General features: G+C 39.0%; 1 protein-coding gene across 6 annotated transcripts in view; it reads left to right on the top strand.

The window, feature by feature from the left end:
* Window positions 1-20,629, top strand: part of slc12a7b (solute carrier family 12 member 7b) — a 70,971-nt gene extending 50,342 nt beyond the window's left edge. For 3 of the 6 annotated variants that reach the window (XM_017712343.2, XM_017712345.2, XM_017712348.2), the window contains exons 15-26: window positions 1,618-1,737; window positions 3,336-3,440; window positions 4,594-4,762; window positions 6,634-6,829; window positions 7,150-7,316; window positions 7,604-7,735; window positions 8,315-8,422; window positions 9,162-9,278; window positions 10,611-10,786; window positions 13,164-13,178; window positions 16,179-16,312; window positions 16,546-20,629. In XM_017712343.2, coding sequence (XP_017567832.1) covers window positions 1,618-1,737; window positions 3,336-3,440; window positions 4,594-4,762; window positions 6,634-6,829; window positions 7,150-7,316; window positions 7,604-7,735; window positions 8,315-8,422; window positions 9,162-9,278; window positions 10,611-10,786; window positions 13,164-13,178; window positions 16,179-16,312; window positions 16,546-16,637 — 1,531 coding nt within the window. In that variant the 3' untranslated portion in view covers window positions 16,638-20,629. The remainder of the gene's footprint in view (window positions 1-1,617; window positions 1,738-3,335; window positions 3,441-4,593; window positions 4,763-6,633; window positions 6,830-7,149; window positions 7,317-7,603; window positions 7,736-8,314; window positions 8,423-9,161; window positions 9,279-10,610; window positions 10,787-13,163; window positions 13,179-16,178; window positions 16,313-16,545) is intronic. The other 3 variants (XM_017712346.2, XM_017712344.2, XM_017712347.2) reach the window with 3 other exon arrangements.
* The last annotated feature ends 623 nt before the right edge of the window (window positions 20,630-21,252 follow it).

Here is a 21,252-nt window from a genome sequence, read left to right as displayed (position 1 = left end):
GGTGGTTTAGCTAGTGTGGGATTACGCTTTTCATTTTAGATGAAAGGAGTAGTAGGGCTACAGCGATTAGTTGACAAAGTCGATTAGTCGTTGATGTTATTATATTAGTGATTGCATCATAAAATATAGAAAACGGTTTACTTGAAAAAAAAAAAAACACAGGTTAATGCTCTGTATTGCTCATACGTATGTTGTACAGCCATTCTGACAGACTGCAGTTCAGGAAGTGTTGGGGCAATATGGCTTTGATTATTTCAATGCACCGTTGTTTTTTTTTTTCTTTTTGTACCAACTTTGGCTCACACCCAAAGTGCATCACACCCAGTTGCAGTACTAGAGGCAAGGACAATGATGAGCAGATTTTTCAAACAAAATGCCTGCACCATTGGCTAGCTTAGACACACAGAGCTATTTAGCTGGCCTTGCCAACTTTGTAGCGCAAAGTTTTTTGAGAGGTTTAAAAAGAACATACATTTTTTGTGAATAATTGCTGTGCAGGCTTTACCATGCTAGCAGGCTAAATTGATGCTGTCTCTCCATTCATCTTTAAGAAAAAGATGGAGATGTTTGCCGCTCAAAGCCTAGCAAATTACATTTTATGGGCTTGGGAGATTAACCATTTTAAAATAATTTACTGCATTGGCTTAAAAATAACTTTGCCATTTTATCGGGTTAGAAAAAGTAAATGCATCAGGTTACAATGATTTCTGGGCAAGTGTTTCTTCTGAAGTCAACGCTTTTATTCACTTGATGCCTCGCCCCTCCAAGTACTCATTTAATTAACTTTATTTGAGCTAAGACAGTAATGGAGATGACATTGGGGTTTCCACCGAGGGGAATTAGCAAAGCTGAGTGGACGAGGGCTTGCAGTACTGAAGCGGGTGGTTTCACGTGATGTAAAGGAGAGTAAACACAAGACATGGTGGTTTAGTAGCTGATAATATTAGAATATTGTGGATAGAGTAATTTTTTATGAATAGTAATTAGCAGTTTAGCTGCACTGAATACCATTTGCACCTAAGAGGCATTTTGAGTGGAAATTTTGACCCCAGGTGAGTGAACAAGAGTAATTCAACCTTCCACAAGTCAGCAACCTCTGAGGACTGTTTTTGTAACCATGGCACTCCAGCATGGAAACGTGCGTGGTACTAATTTGCTATGCTCATTACGCAGTCTTGGCGCTCTCTGAGGACATGCACTCTCAAAAGCACGCACAGTTTGGCTTGCACTCAATCCCTGGCAATTTCAGTTTGGCTTAAGCTCTGAGGCAGTTTTGGTGGCAGAGGAGAGGTGACAGCCTCCACACGCTCTGGCTTCTGAGCAGGAGCACTGTCCTCTCTCTGACCCCTCCCTCTTTCTCCAGCAGTGCTGGATAAATCCCATTACCCATTCCTGATTCGGTCACATTAGGCTGTTGTGCCTCTCTCTCTCCCGAGCTATAACGGAAGTGTATGCCTGCAAAATTCAGACATTTGTTAAAAAGTTTGATATAATCATTTGTATAGAGCATAGATTTAAAATAGACTTTAGTTCTGCCTGATAACAGCAACAACAAGGGCAAAGCAACTGTTTTATCTGTAGTTAAACACAAGCACTCAAGTTCCTTCTGTCCAACAGGGCGCTGTCTTTCCTGGGCATGAGCCTGTGTCTGGCCTTGATGTTCATCTCTTCCTGGTATTATGCCTTGGTAGCTATGCTTATTGCTAGCTGTATCTACAAATACATCGAATACAGAGGGTAAGTCAAACCAAACAGCACTGGAAGCACCAGCAACTGGAAGCAAATAGCAGGAGTGCTGATTTGCTGCATCAGTGTATCGTGATATGTTGCTCAGGAGGCATTGATTTTGGAATCTTGTCATGATTATAATCAGTTATAATTCCATTACACACCAAACTTAAAATTTTAAGAAAAGAAAGAAAATCTTATAGTACTGTGGAAAAGTCAAAGACCTCCGTTCATTCATTTCATTTCCGGTCAATATGGCCATTATGTACAAGTTATTCTTTTTCAGGAGATTTTTCTGAGGCAGTAGGTTAGATAAAATAGCCCACTTGCATAAAAATGGGGAAAGTCAAAGGAAAAAGTGAAAAAACAGGAGTTTCTATTTACATCCCAGTAGCAATCAGTAAATCAAATGCACTGACAATAAAAAGAAAAAAAAAATTAGAGGTCACAGGACTAAAAACCCTGTCCAGTTTGTTTTATGTATTAGTCCAAAGCTATTGTTAGCTAAATTGTAGGTGTAAGAGCTAAATATGTTTATATTTTATGTAATCTGTGTGTGTAAATGTTCAATGTCTGCATTGTCAGTGTTTTGGGAGAGTGGCTTTGGGAGGATTGATGAAAGTAGGGCGTGGGCTACTTCAGTTGCTTTTTTAAAAAGCAAGATTACTCTTCCTGGATTCTACAAAAACACCTACTCTGGTTTTAAATGATAATGACTCATAATCACTGTGCAAAACCTGGTAGACCACCAAAACTGAACATAAATCTTTGAGAGAGAAGAGAAAATTGTGAGGGGGGAAAAAAGTGTTTTTGTCCATCCTTCCATTATGAGGGCAGCTCAGTACTTTGAGTCTGAAAGGATGTGCAGCTGTCAAGAACCCCTCACTGAAAAGAAATGAAAAAAAAATTGCAAATCAAACTAACAAGCTGCTGGTGTTCTCACACAATGGCCTGACCAATGCCCTAACATCACTGAATGGGTTTACAATTATTTGGTTAACGAAAAGCAGAAAATACAACCAACTTCAAAGACTGAACTTTGGAGAGAAAAATATCCTTGCAGATTTCTTTAAAAACTTAAAGCAAATTTCCCAAAAAGAAGGGAAGCTAAGTCAAAGGTTGAATGCACTAAGCACTAAAAATGTTGAAAATATATTCTAATATTCAGCAATAATAGCAATTCAAATATATTTTTTGCTTTTTTTCTGATGCTGAAAAATGAATAACTTAAATTTAAAAAATGATTGGTCTCTTTGTTTTTGAACAGTACAGTAGTTCCTCCAGGCTCATTTGTGTGTTTAATGCCTTTTTTAAAAGAATTATAGATCTTATTTTAATGATTTCATGATGCATTTAATAATTTCCAAGTGAACTGTAATTGAAACAGTCAGAGATTTTATACCCCTGGTGAAGGCTTTATCTGATCAGTGTCATTTTGTCACTTGGGATTTTTTTTATATTTATATATATATATATATATATATAATGTCTTGACAGAAGCAGAAAGTGTTCATGTCCACAACCTACTTTAAGCACCATGTTTTTGTGTGTGTGTGTGTGTGTGTGTGTGTGTGTGTGTGTGTGTGTGTGTGTGTGTGTATAAACAGGGCTGAGAAAGAATGGGGTGATGGCATTCGTGGACTGTCCCTCAATGCAGCTCGCTATGCGCTTATTCGACTGGAGGAAGCGCCACCACATACCAAAAACTGGAGGTGAGAGAAAAGATTTTGGAGTACAGCATTTATAATGATAGCCTTATTGTGTCGCACAGTGAGAGTGAATGTATGTGTTGCTTATATTAAAGTGAATTTAAAAGAAAAGTTGCTTCTGCTTTATACATCATGGTGGCTTTCATGGGTCATTTGATCACCAGATATAATACTGTGGTAATACTCATCTACTTTCTCTTTACTCTTTTCTCTTTCATCTACTTTAGTCTGCTCCTCAGATTAGAGGCTCCCCATTTGCCACCTGTATAATCCAAAGAGAATTACTATTTGATTTGTCCCTGAGCCCTCGCTAATCCCAAATGGAATAAATAACGCCTACATAGAACAAATAACCTTCCCCTGCCGCAACTCATCAAACCTTAAGAATGCTGCTATCAAGAAGATGCAGGGAGAAAAAGATATTTACTCTTCTCAACCCAGCAATCAGAGGGTTACCCTAATCTGTGCCAACGAAGGAAAAAAAACTCTAAGGTGCCATCTGGCCAAGTGCAGAAGGTCCTGCATTGAGGCAGCACCTGTGTCCTGCTGCATTCTCAATGTTCCCTAAGCCTCTTTACCTGGCCCTATGCCACCAATCCACGCTACAGGCAAATTGAATTTGCTGATGGTCTTTATATGAGTTTTTACACAAAAATATGTTTTATTCCAGCTCCAGATTGTTTAGCCAGGAGCACTTCAGCTTATGGAATTCTTACCGAGAAAAACAGGATCACCTCTTGTCATTAGAGGGGGTTATTTTTACTCTGCCACCTGCTTTTTCATGGCATGTTCTTGCTTACAGCCTATTGTACATAGTTATTATTCTGTGTTCCTAATAAAGGCACAGATAATGCAGCAGATGATGTGTACTGCACACTCTTTAATTCTTAGAGCAGAAGGATATTCGCCATAATGCACTCTCTATATGGTACATATAGTTCTAAATAATCTTTTAATCCTTTGTCTGTCCTCCCAAACCAGTACCTTCGCATTTTCAGACATTCAGGATTAGTTGTAATTATAGAAATAGAAAAGCAGCAAGTCAGAATTAAGCTTCTGTATCTGTTTGCTCTAATACATCTATGCTTGATCTCAAAACTGTGGGGAGACTAAAATATGATGGCTGTCACAAACTCATGCCCTGCTTTACGTTAAGGCCTCAGCTACTGGTGCTGCTGAACCTGGACTCGGAGCTGCGAGTGAAGCACCCTCGTCTCCTCAACTTCACCACACAGCTTAAAGCAGGCAAGGGCCTCACCATTGTGGGATCAGTGCTCAAGGGTACCTACCTCGCCAAAGAGACTGAGGCCAAGAAAGCCGAGCAGGTAAGTTTTTTAGGACGTATCTTTCATCTGTGGTCTCAGTGATGATTTTATAAGCAGCTTATAAGTGATAGCAGCAGTGCCTTATAGATCATTTTCTGCTGCATAACCCTTTAAAGGTCCCATATAATCAAAAACATAATGTTCAATTCATTGCTTTTGTGATGCTACGATGACCAACATGTACATATCTCCTCCAAATAAACAGGTGTTTAGCGCATACCATTCCCATCAAAGTTGTAAAGAACATTTTGAATTAGAATCTAATTAGATCAATATTGGCCACAGAATATGCAAATATAAAGCAGGCACTGTGAATAAATCTCCTTATCCATGCACTTCATGGAAGCAACTTCTCTTGTTTCAGTTTAAATTGTTGTGCAGTCCTAATTGGGCATTTCCTCACCAATCACAAGGCTGATTTTGCTCATCACTCTCACACATCTTTCCTTAAAGCTATTCTTTTCTGCTTGATCGGTCTCACTTTCATTGAAGCAGAGCAATCTGGTGAGCAAAACCTAACTAGCAAGCATAGCCTACTTGGATAATTTCACCACCACCAATAAACAGGGCTCATCTGGTGGCGACACTTTTGTCTGATTCTTAAAATTAGTGTCGGTACGTTTGTACTTGTAGATCATTCCTGATTCTGCATGTTTGAGCGATTGTCTGTAGCATTAGGACTGCTTGAGTGGCATAACAGTTTTGAATAGAGAGGTGTCAGTCAAGTGTGGCTACACCCATACAGCTCTCAGATAGATCTGAACCGCAAATCTGGTCTGCCCTGCTGGTTTTAAATCATTTAAATTTTAAAGCATAAAGTTTTGGTTCCACTAAGACTACCCTTGTAAGCGGCTCATGAATGGTTTAGAATGAGTTTAATAACACTTATTCATTAGGTCTTAAAGACCTTCAAATCATTAATAAGCATTTACAACATGTAATTCAAAAAGGGCAGCAGTGGCCTGTTGTTTGCCTAACAGTGAACTCACATTTATTTCTACTGTCATATTCATCAGATTTAACAGCTCACTTTTGCCCTTTTTAGTAATGTGTTATAACTGCTTACTAATAATTAATAATGTCAATGACCTAACTAATAAGCATTAACGAAGAGTTTTTAAATATTTGATGAAGCCTTTATAAAGGTAGTCTTTTTTTTTTAAGTGGTGCCAAATTTTTATGCATATTTCTATCATGTTTTTGTTTTATTCAAACTGTGCTTGATGTGTAATGTAACATCAGGTTGATATCATACAAACAGTTTTTAAATTCATCATATTCGACTATAATTATTGAGTTAACTACCATATTACCATATAGTTTTTTTTTCCATTATCCCAGGAATGAAAGAACTAGGAAGTGTTTTGGGTTTGCTTGGAACAAGACGCTCTGATTTTTCATGGATGCCTTACTTAAATGCACATTTTTCTATGTATCGGCTAAACATTATGGCCTTTTTGAGCTGGGTGCATCAGAGCAGGGGAAAACTGCGCAGGAATGCTGCAGCACTGGAAGCTTGGAAGAGTGGGATAGTTTAGCGCTAAACATGTAGAAAGACTGACACCTACTGGCAATAAATAGAACTGAAGCTGTGAGCCTTTGAGTAGGTTGATTGAGGTCTGCCCTAAATTACTCTTGTCAACACCTGAGTTCCAAGTTATTTTTGAATGTGAAATAGTATAGTTGTTTGTAATCATATCACTGAGTCTTATCTTAAAAAATAAACTGTTTTATCACACACCTTCGTTTATTTTGCCAGCTCTTATCATTCTTATCACAAAACATATTTGGAATTACTGTGCTAAAATGTGATCAAAGAACTCTCTGATAACCATTCTGTTTCACACAAATGTGTTTTCTGTAATTTGTAGAACATTAAGACGGCCATGAGTGCAGAAAAGACGAAGGGATTCTGCCACGTCGTGGTGTCATCCAACCTGCGGGACGGCATTTCGCACCTGATCCAGTCAGCTGGTCTTGGGGGGATGAAGCACAACACTGTGCTGATGGCATGGCCCGGCACATGGAAACAGTCCAATGACCCTCTCTCATGGAAAAACTTTATAGGTTAGCATCAAACCTTTAATGTAATAAACTAAAAATTTATTTAATTTTTTTTTGTTGCACATTGTTATGTAGATGTGATGTACATGCATTGTAAAAAATCAAAGAATATAAAACAACTGCACAAACACAACAGCATAAACACAACTGTTGACAGTACTGTTCAACGGTTTCTAATTTTTTGCCATAATATTCATTTTTGAATATTGAAATGAAAAAGAATATTGCATATATTTTGTTCATATATAATTATATAAAAATATTTTTGAAAAAAATAAATGTTTATGAGGCTAAAAGTTGCGGTCACCCTCTGTCATCCTCAGAGACTGTGCGAGAGACCACAGCTGCCCACCAGGCGTTGCTGGTGGCTAAAAATGTGGACAACTTCCCTCAGCAGGAGAGACTTGGAGAGGGCACCATAGATGTATGGTGGATTGTCCATGATGGAGGAATGCTCATGCTGCTGCCCTTCCTGCTCCGCCAGCACAAGGTACACAGCTCTGGGGCTGTCAGACTAATTAGCCTGTGACTGATGTCTACTGGGATTGTTGAGTGTTGACAGAGAGAGAGAGAGAGAGAGAGAGAGAGAGAGAGAGAGAGAGAGAGAGAGAGAGAGATATATATATATATATATATATATATTGGGGGTGTTGACTTCATGAGTATCAGGTTTTTTAGTAGGTCATTTCTGTCCTGTGCTATATCTGTTGTCTATCTTTGCCTTCTTTCTACCCTTTGCTTCTTTCTCTATTTCACTGTTTCTCACTCTTTTCTCAGGTGTGGAGGAAATGTAAGATGCGTATCTTCACTGTAGCTCAGATGGATGACAACAGCATTCAGATGAAGAAAGACTTGCAGATGTTCCTGTATCATCTTCGGCTGGACGCTGAGGTTGAGGTTGTGGAAATGGTAAGATAACTGTCCTATAAATTATGTGACTACAATTTTTATTGTGTTCTCTCTTCAAGGCTAATCAGCAATCGCCATGACTGTTGATTAGTTTTGCAGGAGGAGGCGCAGTAATGTAATTATTAGCACCTAATGATTTTACTCATATTTGAGTTGGTCACTTTTTTCCCCTAAAGTAGTCCATAAAGTACAAACAACTTTACCTACTATAAAATTCATTTTAGAAATACATTTACATTTACAGCATTTAGCAGAAATATAGTTATGTCCCATGTTATTTCAATCGTGTGCATATTGACATTGGTGGATACTTCATCAAATGCTTTTTGTCACATTTTCACATTTATTTCCCTAAGTATGGAGGCAGTCTGTGGCCCAAATCAGGCCAGTGTGTACTATACTACCCCTAGTATACGAACCCCAACACTAAAACTTGTAAAAATGCAAGTAAATGCTTCATCCTTATCTCATGTGATCTCCTTATCTAGTTACCATCAGTCATTACGACCTCTCATATGTTTGGAAAATGTGCTAAGTAGTGCTTTACTTGTTCTCCTCCTGTATCTTTTTTGCAAACAGCATGATAGTGATATATCAGCTTTCACCTATGAGAAGACCCTGGTCATGGAGCAGCGCTCACAGATGCTGAAACAGATGCAGCTCTCCAGGACTGAGCGGGAGAGAGAGGTAATGTTCCTGTCATTTCCGTACTCTCTTATTGATGGGGGTAGGGGTGGGAATTGCTATTATATATAATATAATATAATATAATATAATATAATATAATATACAAGTGAGCGTAACATTAGGAGTCTTGACTTATTGGGCTCTTATTGGAATATGACATAGTGGTGTTCATGCTTCCTGCATAAACCAAGAACCAGACCCTGTTCTATACATTAAAAATATTAAGTTATATAATAAAATATTCATACTTGGGTCTGTATACTGTGTTTCATACTATGTATCAATGCTATTTTTGAAAACAAAATATTGTGATGATATACTATATGATTTTTTTTCTTCCACCCCTAGTTTGTAATACAGTTAGAAGGGGTAGAGTTCATAAGAAACTAGTTGTAGTCCAAGCTTGCCTGCATTGATCATTGTTATTCTCTCATAGCCCTGTAATTGCCTGAACATCTGTATGTAGACATGACATCTGTAAGACTAACTGTGTGATGTTATGTTTGAACAAGTTCTGGCTTGACATCATCATTTTACTGTACTGTAGATTAATTTTGTTAATTCTTAAAATCTATATGATGACATCTGGTAATATTTAATACAGCTGATTGTTAGCTATGTAAAAATTTATTAGAGGACCCAGCATATAGCCTTGTGGCACACCACTGTTTAGTCATATGACATGTGGCCCCTCATTTCCTATATTTTTGTGGCTGTGGGGAACGGCACAAACCCCCAGATTCAGAGCATCACTGACGAATCTCGTAGCTCCATTCGGAGGAAGAACCAAACTGGAGCCCAGTGCTCAGGCGTGAGTAACCAGTGTGCTCCACTGGAGGACGAAAAGGACAATGAGGTAGTTAACACAAAAGCTGTGCCTCAGAGATTACCACCCTGGATCTAGCACCTACAATTACAGAGCCACAGACAAGGGCAGGGAGCATTATTTGAAATCAGATTGCTGCAGAAGAACCTGTTAGGATGGCATGTTGTTCCTTGTAGGCAGTATGTTGTTGGTTAATAGTCAATACCAGCCTTTGCATTATTTATATCACTTATGGTTGTAATGTTCAAATGAGTTATCTGACTAACCAGAACAGTCCTTTACTATGAAAATCCAGACCATCCTCAGATGTTCCAGGTAGATGTTCTGTGGGTATTTTTTAATCAAGATATGTATTTTAAAAAGTCACTTAATCATATAATACAGTACAATTAATAAAGTTATATTTTTTTAAGATAATGCAGGACAGTCTTTAACCATGTAACATGATGCCTTCACCAGCATGTGTTTTTAATATATTGCAAAGGCTAAATGTAGCAGTATAGTCATAATGTGGTGTTTTGTCTGTATGGTGGGGCCATAGTTCTTTTCAGAGAGCTTGCTGTCAGTGAGGCGCCATCTTTATAGTCATGGCATTAATGTGGCTCTGTAACTGTTAAGGTGTGTTGCATTTCCCTTCAAGACTCCTCCCATTAAGCATGCATCACTGATATTGTGCACAGTGGCCCCCTCCTCCTTCTGAGCCCCTTGTGAACATGAGCAGTCTTTTTTCCCCTGATTCCTCCCACACTGTTTCCATTTGCTGCCCTCGTTATAGACATTCCTCTTTTCTTAGCTTGGAAAAAGCTCATTTTAGTTTGCATTTTGTAAATGTATTGCTGTCTTTTTTCCATGTTTCATTCACAATTGAAATGCATTACATTTGCATGCTGGCCTGTTAATTTAACACTATCTCATCAGCTGTTTGGAGTCTAATTGAGTTGCATGTTGCTTATAGATTTAGAAAACTAAACATCATCAACTAACTGTATGGTCTTCAATTACAGTGCAGACCATTAAAATTAATATAAAAAAATTGATGCCATAAATTCATTGAAATATTTTAAAAGGTTTTATGTGTTTTTCAAAAGGCAAATATTAAGGTTCACATAAAGAAGGTTGCAGTTATGAATCAACTTGGGTATGTGGCGTGAAAGAAGCTTTTAAAGAAGTCCAAAATGACTGTGTTTATAAACAAAAAAAATGTCTTGAGATTAAATTAAAAAATGGACAGTTCTTGAGAGAAATTGAGGCGCTAAAAGGGAAGCCATGCCCTTGTGGCTGGCTCAGAGTGTCAGGGTTTATCTAGTAAAGATTAGGCTGTCTGGTGTCTGAACTGTTCTGATGGTATTGATAATTCCTCAGGCGCAGCTCATTCATGACAAGAACACCGCATCCCATGCAGCTTTGAACGACAAGCCCGATGCCACTCCTGAGCGGGTCCATATGACCTGGACCAAAGAGAAGTTATTCACCGAGCGCAATCGCAATCGAGAGCCAAATGCCAGCATGGGTGTACGGGACCTTTTCAACATGAAGCCGTGAGTACCCACACCGGACACATATAAACTCACCCTTCATACTGAAATGTGCTCAAATTCGGGGGATTCCTAAACAAAGAAAATCACAGCCAAACTCTGCAGCCTGAACGTATTGTAGTACGGCTGTGTTAGACTTGAGATGTATGAATGCACTTGTCCTGCACATTTGATGTGCCTTTGCATGGTTTTGAGGGAACCAGTTGGTAATAAGATTGTGTTGTTCTTCGTACTGACGTGACATAACTACAAGCCCAAAAATGGAATCTGTTGCTATTGTTTTGCAACTTTAAAAAAAAGCTATACACTGGTTCCACAAAGCAGTGCTAACAGGCCTGTTAGAATTGGGGCAGACCTCAGTCTAGTCATGTATTTGCAGTATTTGATGTGTTAACACAATACATAATATAATTATTAATGACTATCAATGTGTTGGCATTTGATTCGCTAAATTAAAGGGGAATTCCTTTGATTTTTCAAATTTCCTACATAATTCAGTTGTTATGATGTAAACAAAGTCATTAAAAGTGATATGATGTGAAAACATTTATTGTAGAAAAACTTACTGACTTAGAATTTTTACAGTGGTGGTGATAAGAAACAGGGGTTGTGTCTTTATGTGTAATGTTAGTAAAGCATTCTCCATCATGAATGGATTAAGAAAAATACATAATAAAATACGCCCTGCAATGGACTGGCGACCTGTCCAGGGTGTATCCTGCCTTCCACCCGAAGACTGCTGGGATAGGCTCCAGCATCCCCCCGCGACCCTGACGGAGAAGCGGCTTAGAAAATGGATGGACATAATAAAATACAATAATACATACAATAAATACAATAAAATACATAATAAAATACAAAGACCAAAACCTGATCTTAGACCTATCGTAAAACAGTTTCTCAGGACATCAGGCAGTGTATTCATAACCATTTTCTGTGAGGCATTGAACTCTTCAGGCGTCTGGTTCTAGTCACCACCACTGTGAACAGTTTTGACTAATTTTGAGCAAGTTTCTCTAGAATACAGCATTTCACATCAATCCACACAGAGGGGCTTAAAGGCTTGGAAATGTCTTAACAAAAGAATTATTTAGAAATTGAAAGAAATTGTGCAGTTCCCCTTTAAAACTATGAATACTTGACTAAATATCGGCTTTGGCCTGGATGAGGTTTGCCTGCTTATGCACAATACCATGTGTGTGTTTGATTTTTGAAAGGACACAGCCTGCATGATGTACACTGACTGTTGGGTTGGTGCATAAGGGAATATCCAAGCCATCTCTGTTTAAACAGCATGGTCCAGTGTGTAGGCACATTGTCTGGACTAACCGTCTGGTCATGCTCTCGCCATGTGTCCTGTGTCTCTGTATTCCTGAATAAACCTCCATATAGCCAGCATACATCGGCACTACTCTCTTTGGTTTCTTCTTAAAAATGTATGCAAAAAAATGCAGTTAGAAAGCAATAATCATAGATTAATACTGAAACCTAACACATTATATGTAGTAAACACACAGTTAAGAGCTTTATGAATAAATAAAGGCATAATGGGCATCTTTCAGCTCTGACATGATTATGATGAGGCAGCAATAGTTATAGGTATTTATTCTGCTTAATAACTGCTGTGGAGGCAGCTGTCTGAGTAGGCAGAGGCTGTCCCATTTAGAGGGCAGCATAAGTTAGCTGTCTGCTAAGGTGCCTTGACTAAATCTGAAGGCAGCGTCATGTGTATCCTTCTCAGCAAAGACAATCCCATAATATTGCTTACCAGTTGAGTTCCATTGCTTCAGTTTTAGCGCAGTGAATTTTATTACAGACAGTGGTTCTGAAGCACTGTTCAGAATGCAATACCTGCTAAGGTTCGTTTTCAGTTAAAATCATGTCCAATAAGAGAGGAACCTTTTGAAGGCAGTGACTAGTTAGGCAGCTGCCTCCAGAATGAAACGTATTGAACATTATTTGAGTAACAAGTAATAAGTTCGGTTATTAGTATCTTTTACACTGGTTTATGCATTGACTCATATAGTCAATATGAGTTCCTGAGATCCTCTACCCCTGTCCTTCTTGTTCCCAAATCCAGGCCTGGAGATTCTATGCCCTGCACATGTTTGTGTTTTCTTTGCTTTCTAACACACCTCTTAAATTAGGGAAGACAAACATGTGCAGAATGTAGGTCCTCTGCCTTTATCTGTTATTAGTAACTGTTAAGCTCTAACAATGTCCATGATCAATTAGTAGATTTTGAGTATAGTTAAGATTAGGAGAAGATCATAAAGCATCTTTCTGCTGCATTGCTGGGGTGGTTGGCATGTCCTTGTGAAAGGTTTGCCGAAACGTCTAAGCCTGTCTCTGTTGTTTTGTCCCGTTTTCCTCCTTCTAGAGAGTGGGAGAGTCTGTAAGTCCGATTTCTCTTTATTGTAGGCTATGTGTCTGCGTGTTTGTACTAGTCGTCCTGTCTCCTCATTCCATCACCATTCAAAAAGCCCAGAGAGTGTGTTTGTGTGTGCGTTGATACATGTGTGCATGCCAGAATTTCATTGCTGTCATCACCGCTTGTCTTAAGAGTTGTAATGAGTTTTAATTAGCATGAGAGTTGCACATTTGTCTCAGTCAGCGCAGCACATGCTTCTCAAACCATAACATCTAATGTCAATTTTTTTAGCACAGGTGGAGAAAACCTAAAATCATGGTTCACAAGACTACTTTATGAGAATCGGTATCAGATTTCCTTTTTTTTTTTTTTTTTAAAAGATGTAGAATGAAGAAATCCGTGGATAGTTGAAATTAAAATTGACATCAGTGTGTGATGAAGAGCATGTGCTTCAATTGAGAGGCTTATGTTTGCTTGTATGAGTTGCACGTGTTTATTTAATGACTTTGCTTTAAGGCCATGTGCATATCATGCTGTGCGTACCATATTTTTACTGCTGTGCACACTAACCGCCACAAATTTATTTAAATTTGATGCAAGTTTCAGTTTGACAAGCTTTCCGTTTACATGTATGAATAAAAGGAATAGTGTACACATCATTGCTGGTTTGTTAAAATGAGCTTTTTTTATTTATTGCTTTACAAAACTCATTTTATTGTTGAATATTAATCTCTAAAGCATTTAATTTTCAAATAAACCTGGTCTGTTTTGTACAACCCCAGTTCCAATGAAGTTGGGACATTGGGTAAAACATAAATAAAAACAGAATACGATGATTTGCAAATCTTTTTCAACCTATTTTCAATTGAATACACTACAAAGACAAGATATTTAATGTTCAAATGGATAAACTTTTTTTTTTTTTTTGCATATATTCACTCATTTTGAATTTGATGCCTGCAACACGCTCCAAAGAAGTTGGGACATGTTTACCACTGTGTTACATCACCTTTCCTTTTAACAAAACTCAATAAGTGTTTGGGAACTGAGGACACTAATTGTTGAAGCTTTGTAGGTGGAGTTCTTTCCCATTCTTGCTTGATGTACAACATCAGTTGTTCAACACTCTGGGGTCTCCGTTGTCGTATTTTGCACTTCATAATCCACCACACATTTTCAATGGGAGACAGGTCTGGACTGCAGGCAGGCCAGTCTAGTACCCACACTCTTTTACTACAAAGCCACGCTGTTGTAACATGTGCAGAATGTGGCTTGCTAAAATAAGCAGGACGTCCCTGAAAAAGATTTTGCTTGGATGGCAGCATATGTTGCTCCAAAACCTGTATGTACCTTTCAGCATTAATGGTGCCTTCACAGATGTGCAAGTTACCCATGCCATGGGCACTAACATGCCCCCACACCATCAGAGATGCTGGCTTTTGAACTTTGAGCTGATAACAATCCGGACAGTCCTTTTCCTCTTTGGCCCGGAGGACATGATGACGTCCAAGATTTCCAAAAGCAATTTGAAATGTGGACTCGTCAGACCACAGGACACTTTTCCACTTTGCATCAGTCCATCTCAGATGAGCTTGGGCCCAGAGAAGCCAGCGGCGTTTCTGGGTGTTGTTGATATATGGCTTTCACTTTGCATGGCAGAGTTTTAACTTGCACTTGTAGATGGAGCGACGAACTGTGTTCACTGACAGTGGTTTTCTGAAGTGTTCCTGAGCCCATGTGGTAATATACGTTACAGAATGATGTCGGTTTTTAATGCAGTGCTGCCTGAGGGATCGAAGGTCACGGGCATTCAATGTTGGTTTTCGGCCTTGCCGCTTACTTGCAGAGATTTCTCCAGATTCTCTGAATCTTTTGATGATATTATGGACTGTAGATGATGAAATCCCTAAATTCCTTGTAATTGCATGTTGAGAAACATTGTTCATACACTGTTGGACTATTTGCTCACGTAGTTGTTCACAAAGTGGTGAACCTCGCCCCATCCTTGCTTGTGAACGACTGAGCCTTTCAGGGATGCTCCCTTTATACCCAATCATGACACTCACCTGTTTCCAATTAACCTGTTCAGGTGTTTTTTGAGCATTCCTCAACTTTCCCAGTCTTTTTTTGCCCTGTCCCAACTTCTTTGGAACGTGTTGAAGGCATCAAATTCAAAATGAGTGAATATTTGCAAAAAACAAAGTTTATCTATTTGAACATTAAATATCTTGTCTTTGTAGTGTATTCAGTTAAATATAGGTTGAAAAGGATTTGCAAATCATGGTATTCTGTTTTTATTTATGGTTTACACAACGTCCCAACTTCATTGGAATTGGGTTTGTACTTTGGACAGACCTTATGCAGAAGCACGGATACAGGTGAAGTACTGTTTAACCACAATATGGGGGATAAACCAGTGTACTCAAAACAGGGACATATTAAGAAACATGCGTTTCAAAGTAAGTGTGAAAATTATTGCTTTAAGGTTTAATGCTACAACAGCAGATGCTTGCAACTACTTCACTCATTAAAACATAGCAACATGCTTTGTGACAGTAAACCCATAGCTAATCCCAGGTGGCTGTAAAGGCTGATATGGGCTTTGTTAGAAAAACTGGAAAAAAAATATCAAAAAACAACTCACAACAAATATGTTTATTAATGGGAGATTTTCAAGTGGCAGAACGCAGCTTATGAAGAATTGAGTGTAATTGGATGGAAAAAAATGTAGGCAGTGGGGGCATCAGATTCAGTACAATATTAGCTTCCCACATCTTTGAGGAAATGTGTCCTAACCTTCAGAGTCCTTTAAAGTCGGATAGGGGAGTTTCATTAAGGGAATTGCCAGTGTCCAACACTAGGGAGGTAATTTGTCTATAATCCAAATAATAAACATATATATATATACAAATAAATATAATTCTCCATGTCCCTGTGCTTGGTATCTATGGTTTATCACCCATTCTCTCTGGTTTTGGACTGTTGATTCTTACTCCTTCTTCTTTACATGCTCTTACAAAACAGCAACCAGTCTAACGTGCGTCGCATGCACACTGCTGTTAAGCTGAATGAGGTGGTTGTGAACAAGTCCCAGGGAGCCCAGCTGGTCCTCCTCAACATGCCTGGACCACCAAAGAGCCAGGGTGGAGATGAAAACTGTATCCTTATCTGCTTACCACATTCAGTACAAATGTCGCACCTTTTACAGAAAACCCATTCTTTTTAGCAACTGTTCTGAGGACAGAGAAGCTTGTGCAGCCTCCTGACAGTCTCTATGAAAGAACGTATTTGTGGGCAGAGTACAGTTAAGGATTCAGTTAAGTTGTGCTTAGATCTCTAATCACTGGCAAATATTTTAGAAAAAAAGTGTTTCTTAACCTATTTGCCTCAGACATGGAGTTCTTGGAGGTTTTGTTAGAAGGTCTCAACCGGGTCCTGTTGGTCCGTGGTGGCGGCCGGGAGGTTATTACCATCTACTCATAAACTCCCTCGCTGCCCCCAAGTGTCTTTGAATAGAGTTATTTTTTTTGGCAGCATGGCCGGGTGTATGTGGCAAAACAGACTGGGTTAGTGGCATTATGGAGGGCTGTGGTGTGTCTGGAGAGACTGTGGGCATTTGGCCTTGAACAGAGAGCCAAGGGAGACCACCTGAGGCGTTTCAGACAAGACGCAGGATCACCACAGGCCAAAGGATGAAGCAGTATAAGGACACTTTAACTTGCGCTTGTTCACTCTGTGTTCTTTTATTGTATGTTTTTTTTTTTTTTCTCCTTAAACCCTTGCAATTCATGTTCATTCATGTTCAGTGAAGGATGTGTAAGTTCATCAAGCTGTCTGTGGTAATGTATGTGCAAACGTCACCTGCTTTGTTGTTTTGTAATTATGGTTTTCTGAAGGAATCTATGTCTCCACACAAGGTGCGCATACTGTGGCTGCGTTTGTTTGACAGCCATGGTCTGCTCTGATTTTTTTTTTTTTTTTTTTTTTTTGCCATTTCTGCAGCAATTTCTGTGAGATTACACGCTGACGGACAGGATTACTGTCTCTCCATTTTGCTGCTCATCAGGAGGAGCAGTGTTAAAGCACTCAACTTAGGGACCCTGTTGCACCACAGCAGCACTTAGTGTGTTGTTCTAGAGGCCCAGGCTGCTCCCGGGCCTCTGCTACATACACTCAAGCTTTATAACTAGAAAACAGTTACTTTTTGCATTTCCATTTACATACAAAGATGTTATCTGTTAACATGGAGAGAATCCCTCTGCTCAATCATACATTGGGTTATGCATCCTGATTGTATGTTTAGTCAGGGACTTTCCAGGAAATCTTCATTTGTGATATGTATCAGACTCTGAGACTAAGGTTCAGATTCAAATATTAAGGGAGTATTTATTTGTGTTCTTTGCAAATGCTAGTTGTGTCAGCATTGTTAGAGGCCTAAAAGTGGTATGCATGAGATTGTGTGGGTGTGTGTGTAGGTGTGTGTTTGTTTTGAGGAAAGTAAGGAATGTTACTTTACTGAATATTATTTAATTGGATTTGTGCAATAATGTTTGTTCCTTCATTGCATTGCTAACATATCATTGTCTTTAGTGTCCGGTTGCTTTGACGTTTTTGTATTGTAATCCTGTATGGTAATTTAAATACCATCAGTGCTCCAGGAATATAGCCATGGCATCTGTGCTCTAAGATCTTTGACAATCTCTGACCTCTACAGTTTTGAATTCATATTACCAGGAATCCTTAAGAGTGTGGTTTTCTTCACCTACACAATGCGGATTGCTGGAAAACCAAACGAACCCTGTCATACTGGCTTCACTTGGGCTGGGGGTTTTCACTGGCAGGCAGTTGCTGTTGATGCAAAGACAACACATTAGAGTCTGCAGTGCCACACTAGATGCACCAGCAGCATTATTGCTTACTGGGCATCGTTGGCATTGCAGACCCAAAACTAAGCATACTTGAAACCAGCATGACAGCAAGTAGTTCACGAAGCTTTAGACTGTCCTCCAAGTTGAAGTTATCCCATTTCCACAGGGTCATGACATGCTTGCAACCAAAGTTACATTTCTGTTAATTTTTGGAACAGCTCACTTAGCTTCTGCCTTGAGACACCCATGTGTTAGTTCTATGAGGTGATACCCTTTTAATGGTATGATAAAGAACTTGGATATGTTACTGCAGCTAGAGTTTTAAATGCGGAGCAACTCAACGTTGAGCACTGACAATCATATAGAGCTTAAAGGGCTTCTGCATTCAGGCCACAAGTCAGAAAAAGGAAGTCATGACGCGACTTGGGGCATTGCTGCAGTCTGAGTTTTCACCAGCTCAGTTTGCAAATGTAAGGAACCGATTTGTAGGAAATCTTGTTTTTGTTTGAGAGAGAAAACAAGCAGTTACTGAATAAGGAAATACTGTTAATGATTGAATCCCTTGAGTGTGTACATTTAATTTAAGTAAAGTTTTTAATCTAATGTATTTGTGTAAAAGATTTTTGTGCCAAACAAACTAGATTTTTTTTTTCTTTTGTGCAAGACTTTGTGGCTTTATGCTCAGATGTTGTACCCAAATGTCACTTCCTTCTTTTTTTTCCCCCCCAAAAGCATTTTTGTAGTCAACCATTTAGTGGATAAAAGCAATGTACTAAACCCTTTAAGAAGATGTTTCCATGATTTGAAAGCTTGAATTGGCTAGAGTCTTCTTGTCTGTACAATGTATTAAACATTGTGTCAGAAAGAGCAGGATTGGCTGGGATTTCCTGATGTCATCTCTTATGGTCTTTGGCCCTTTTGGCCCAAAGTGTCCTCCTTGGTTTCAGATGCAGTACGAGCCTGTATGGTGGAAAAGGGACACCTCACTGTATATATTTGGACAGTTTCTTTTAAACGTTTGTCTATTTTCATTCTTTCTTTCTTAGCTGTGCAGTATTTTGTAACCAGAACATTGTATTTTTCTACAGTACGTTGTGATGTCATCGTAGAAGGTGCCACAGAAATCGAACTCCTAGAAACAACTTGGCTGATGTGGAATTCTCTTTCTGTGGAGTTTACCATCAATATCTACTCATGCACTAGTGTACTTAGTCTTGTTGTGTTGTCTGTGGTTGTAGACTCTGCTCTTCAGTTATGTTACTCTTAAGTGATATGTTTCAATTTAGTAGAACTTGTGATTTTGTCTTTTTTAATATGAGGATGTGAGCATGTATGAGTTTGTTTTATTTTTTTTTTTCCTTATTTTCTTTTTTCCCCTCCACTGATTGGGAGTGCGTCATACAATGTTTTTTTCCTGTTTCAAAAAGTACATTGGGCGAACTCTTCTGTTATGGGACCAGGACAATGGGTTACAGCGATCTTACAAACCATTGTTATCAGAATTTTCCACATTTCATCACCAAAGATTCAGCATGTGATAATGTAGCAAGGTTTTAGCTGTTGAAATGTTTCTTAAGGCATGTTACTTGAGCTGATGATGAGGAGGATGATAATGATGATGATGATGATGAATTGTGACCCACCAAAGCAGATCCTGACAGGAGTTACTGATATACAGTATTGTGCAAAAGTCAGAGACCACCATTTCAGTAATATTTCATTTCCTGTGGGAACAGCCATGAAGTACAAGTTATTCATTTTTCAGTGTCATGAAACGACTGAATATAATCAGTCATAATGAATACAGTGTTTCATTGTGTCCACCCTTTACCTTTCATTATTTTCTGGAGACTTGCTTCAGTTTTTCAAAGAAATCTACAAGGACATCTCACAACCCAAGTAGTCCCAAACACAGTCAGTGATACAGAGGTCTGCACTGGAGTGGTCAGTGCTCAGAGAACACCAGCAGCAGCAGCTTTATTATTTGATTCGCATAAGGGGGAAGTTAGGACAACGCCACCCTTCTTTATTTAACCTTGTGTCTGAGCCCCTCAGAAATATCTCCTGAAAATGTATATCCTGTACTTAGACATTTTGACTAGATGTAAAATAAATGAAGGGTGGTCTGACTTTGGCACAATACAGTACAGCCAGAGTGGGTGGGTCAATCTGATTACCAGCTCACAATTATTATAGAGCTGGGTTAATCAAGACTCTACATTGGCTGACAAGTTTCTTTATACTAAGAACGCATTTGTGTTTACAGGAAAGACGAAGTGTGTGTGTGTGTGTGTGTGTGTGTGTGTGTGTGTGTGTGTGTGTGTGTGTGTGTAAGAGCGAGAGAAAAGAAAATGTACAACAGAGTTAGATCCAGAAACTGATTTCACATGAGGGGATCCAAAGTCCCCCATCATTTTGAGAAACAGAAATCGGCTAAGAGGGGCACACACAAGCAAAACCTGCACAACCCTTGTTCATTTAAAGCTGTTCTGTTCCAGGATTCAAAAGTGGCACACGTTTGTAGGTTGTTACATGTGAAGATAGGGGAGGAGAGCCCATAAAGTTGTGCCTCTGACTCATTTAAATAAAAGTACTGAAACAAAAACATTATCATCTCTGGTCCTTCATATGTGGTCTGTGTCATAAGTAATTTTATTAGTCATTTAAATAGAGATGCACTCACTGGCTATTCTATTAATAAACCTACCTTGTATCTACACTTATTGCCCATTTTACTGGGTGCACTAACCATAAGTACATACTGTAGTTCTTCAATTAAATATCTGTTTCTCTGCTTAAGTTGTTAAGCCCCCTTTATTCTGTTCATAAATCATCAGGACGACCAGCGGGTATTAGCTGCTCTAATGCTGCACAGTTTGTGTTAGTCATCCTCTAGTTCTTAATCAGTGGTTAAACAGGATACTGTTGGCTGGATATTTGTGGTTGGATGACCACTCTCAATCCAGCACCCTGCTAGAAAAGATAGCATAGACCACCCAGCTCCGGGCTGTTTTTTCAGCAGGGCAATGCACTGCTGTGTCTCCACTCTGTACACCACACACACCCCAACACGTCAGTGTCACTGCAGTGCTGAGAATGATCCACCAGCCAAATAATACCTGCTGTGAATACTGATGAACAGGGTTAAGCTAACAAAGTATGCAGAGAAACAGATGCGCTACAGTCTGTAGTTACAGAACTATGAAGTGCATCTTTATGGAAAGAGGAGC

Source organism: Pygocentrus nattereri, chromosome 3 (genome assembly GCF_015220715.1).
Source record: "Pygocentrus nattereri isolate fPygNat1 chromosome 3, fPygNat1.pri, whole genome shotgun sequence".
In the NCBI taxonomy this organism is placed as follows: domain Eukaryota; kingdom Metazoa; phylum Chordata; class Actinopteri; order Characiformes; family Serrasalmidae; genus Pygocentrus; species Pygocentrus nattereri.
This window is presented reverse-complemented; position numbering and strand designations above follow the sequence as displayed.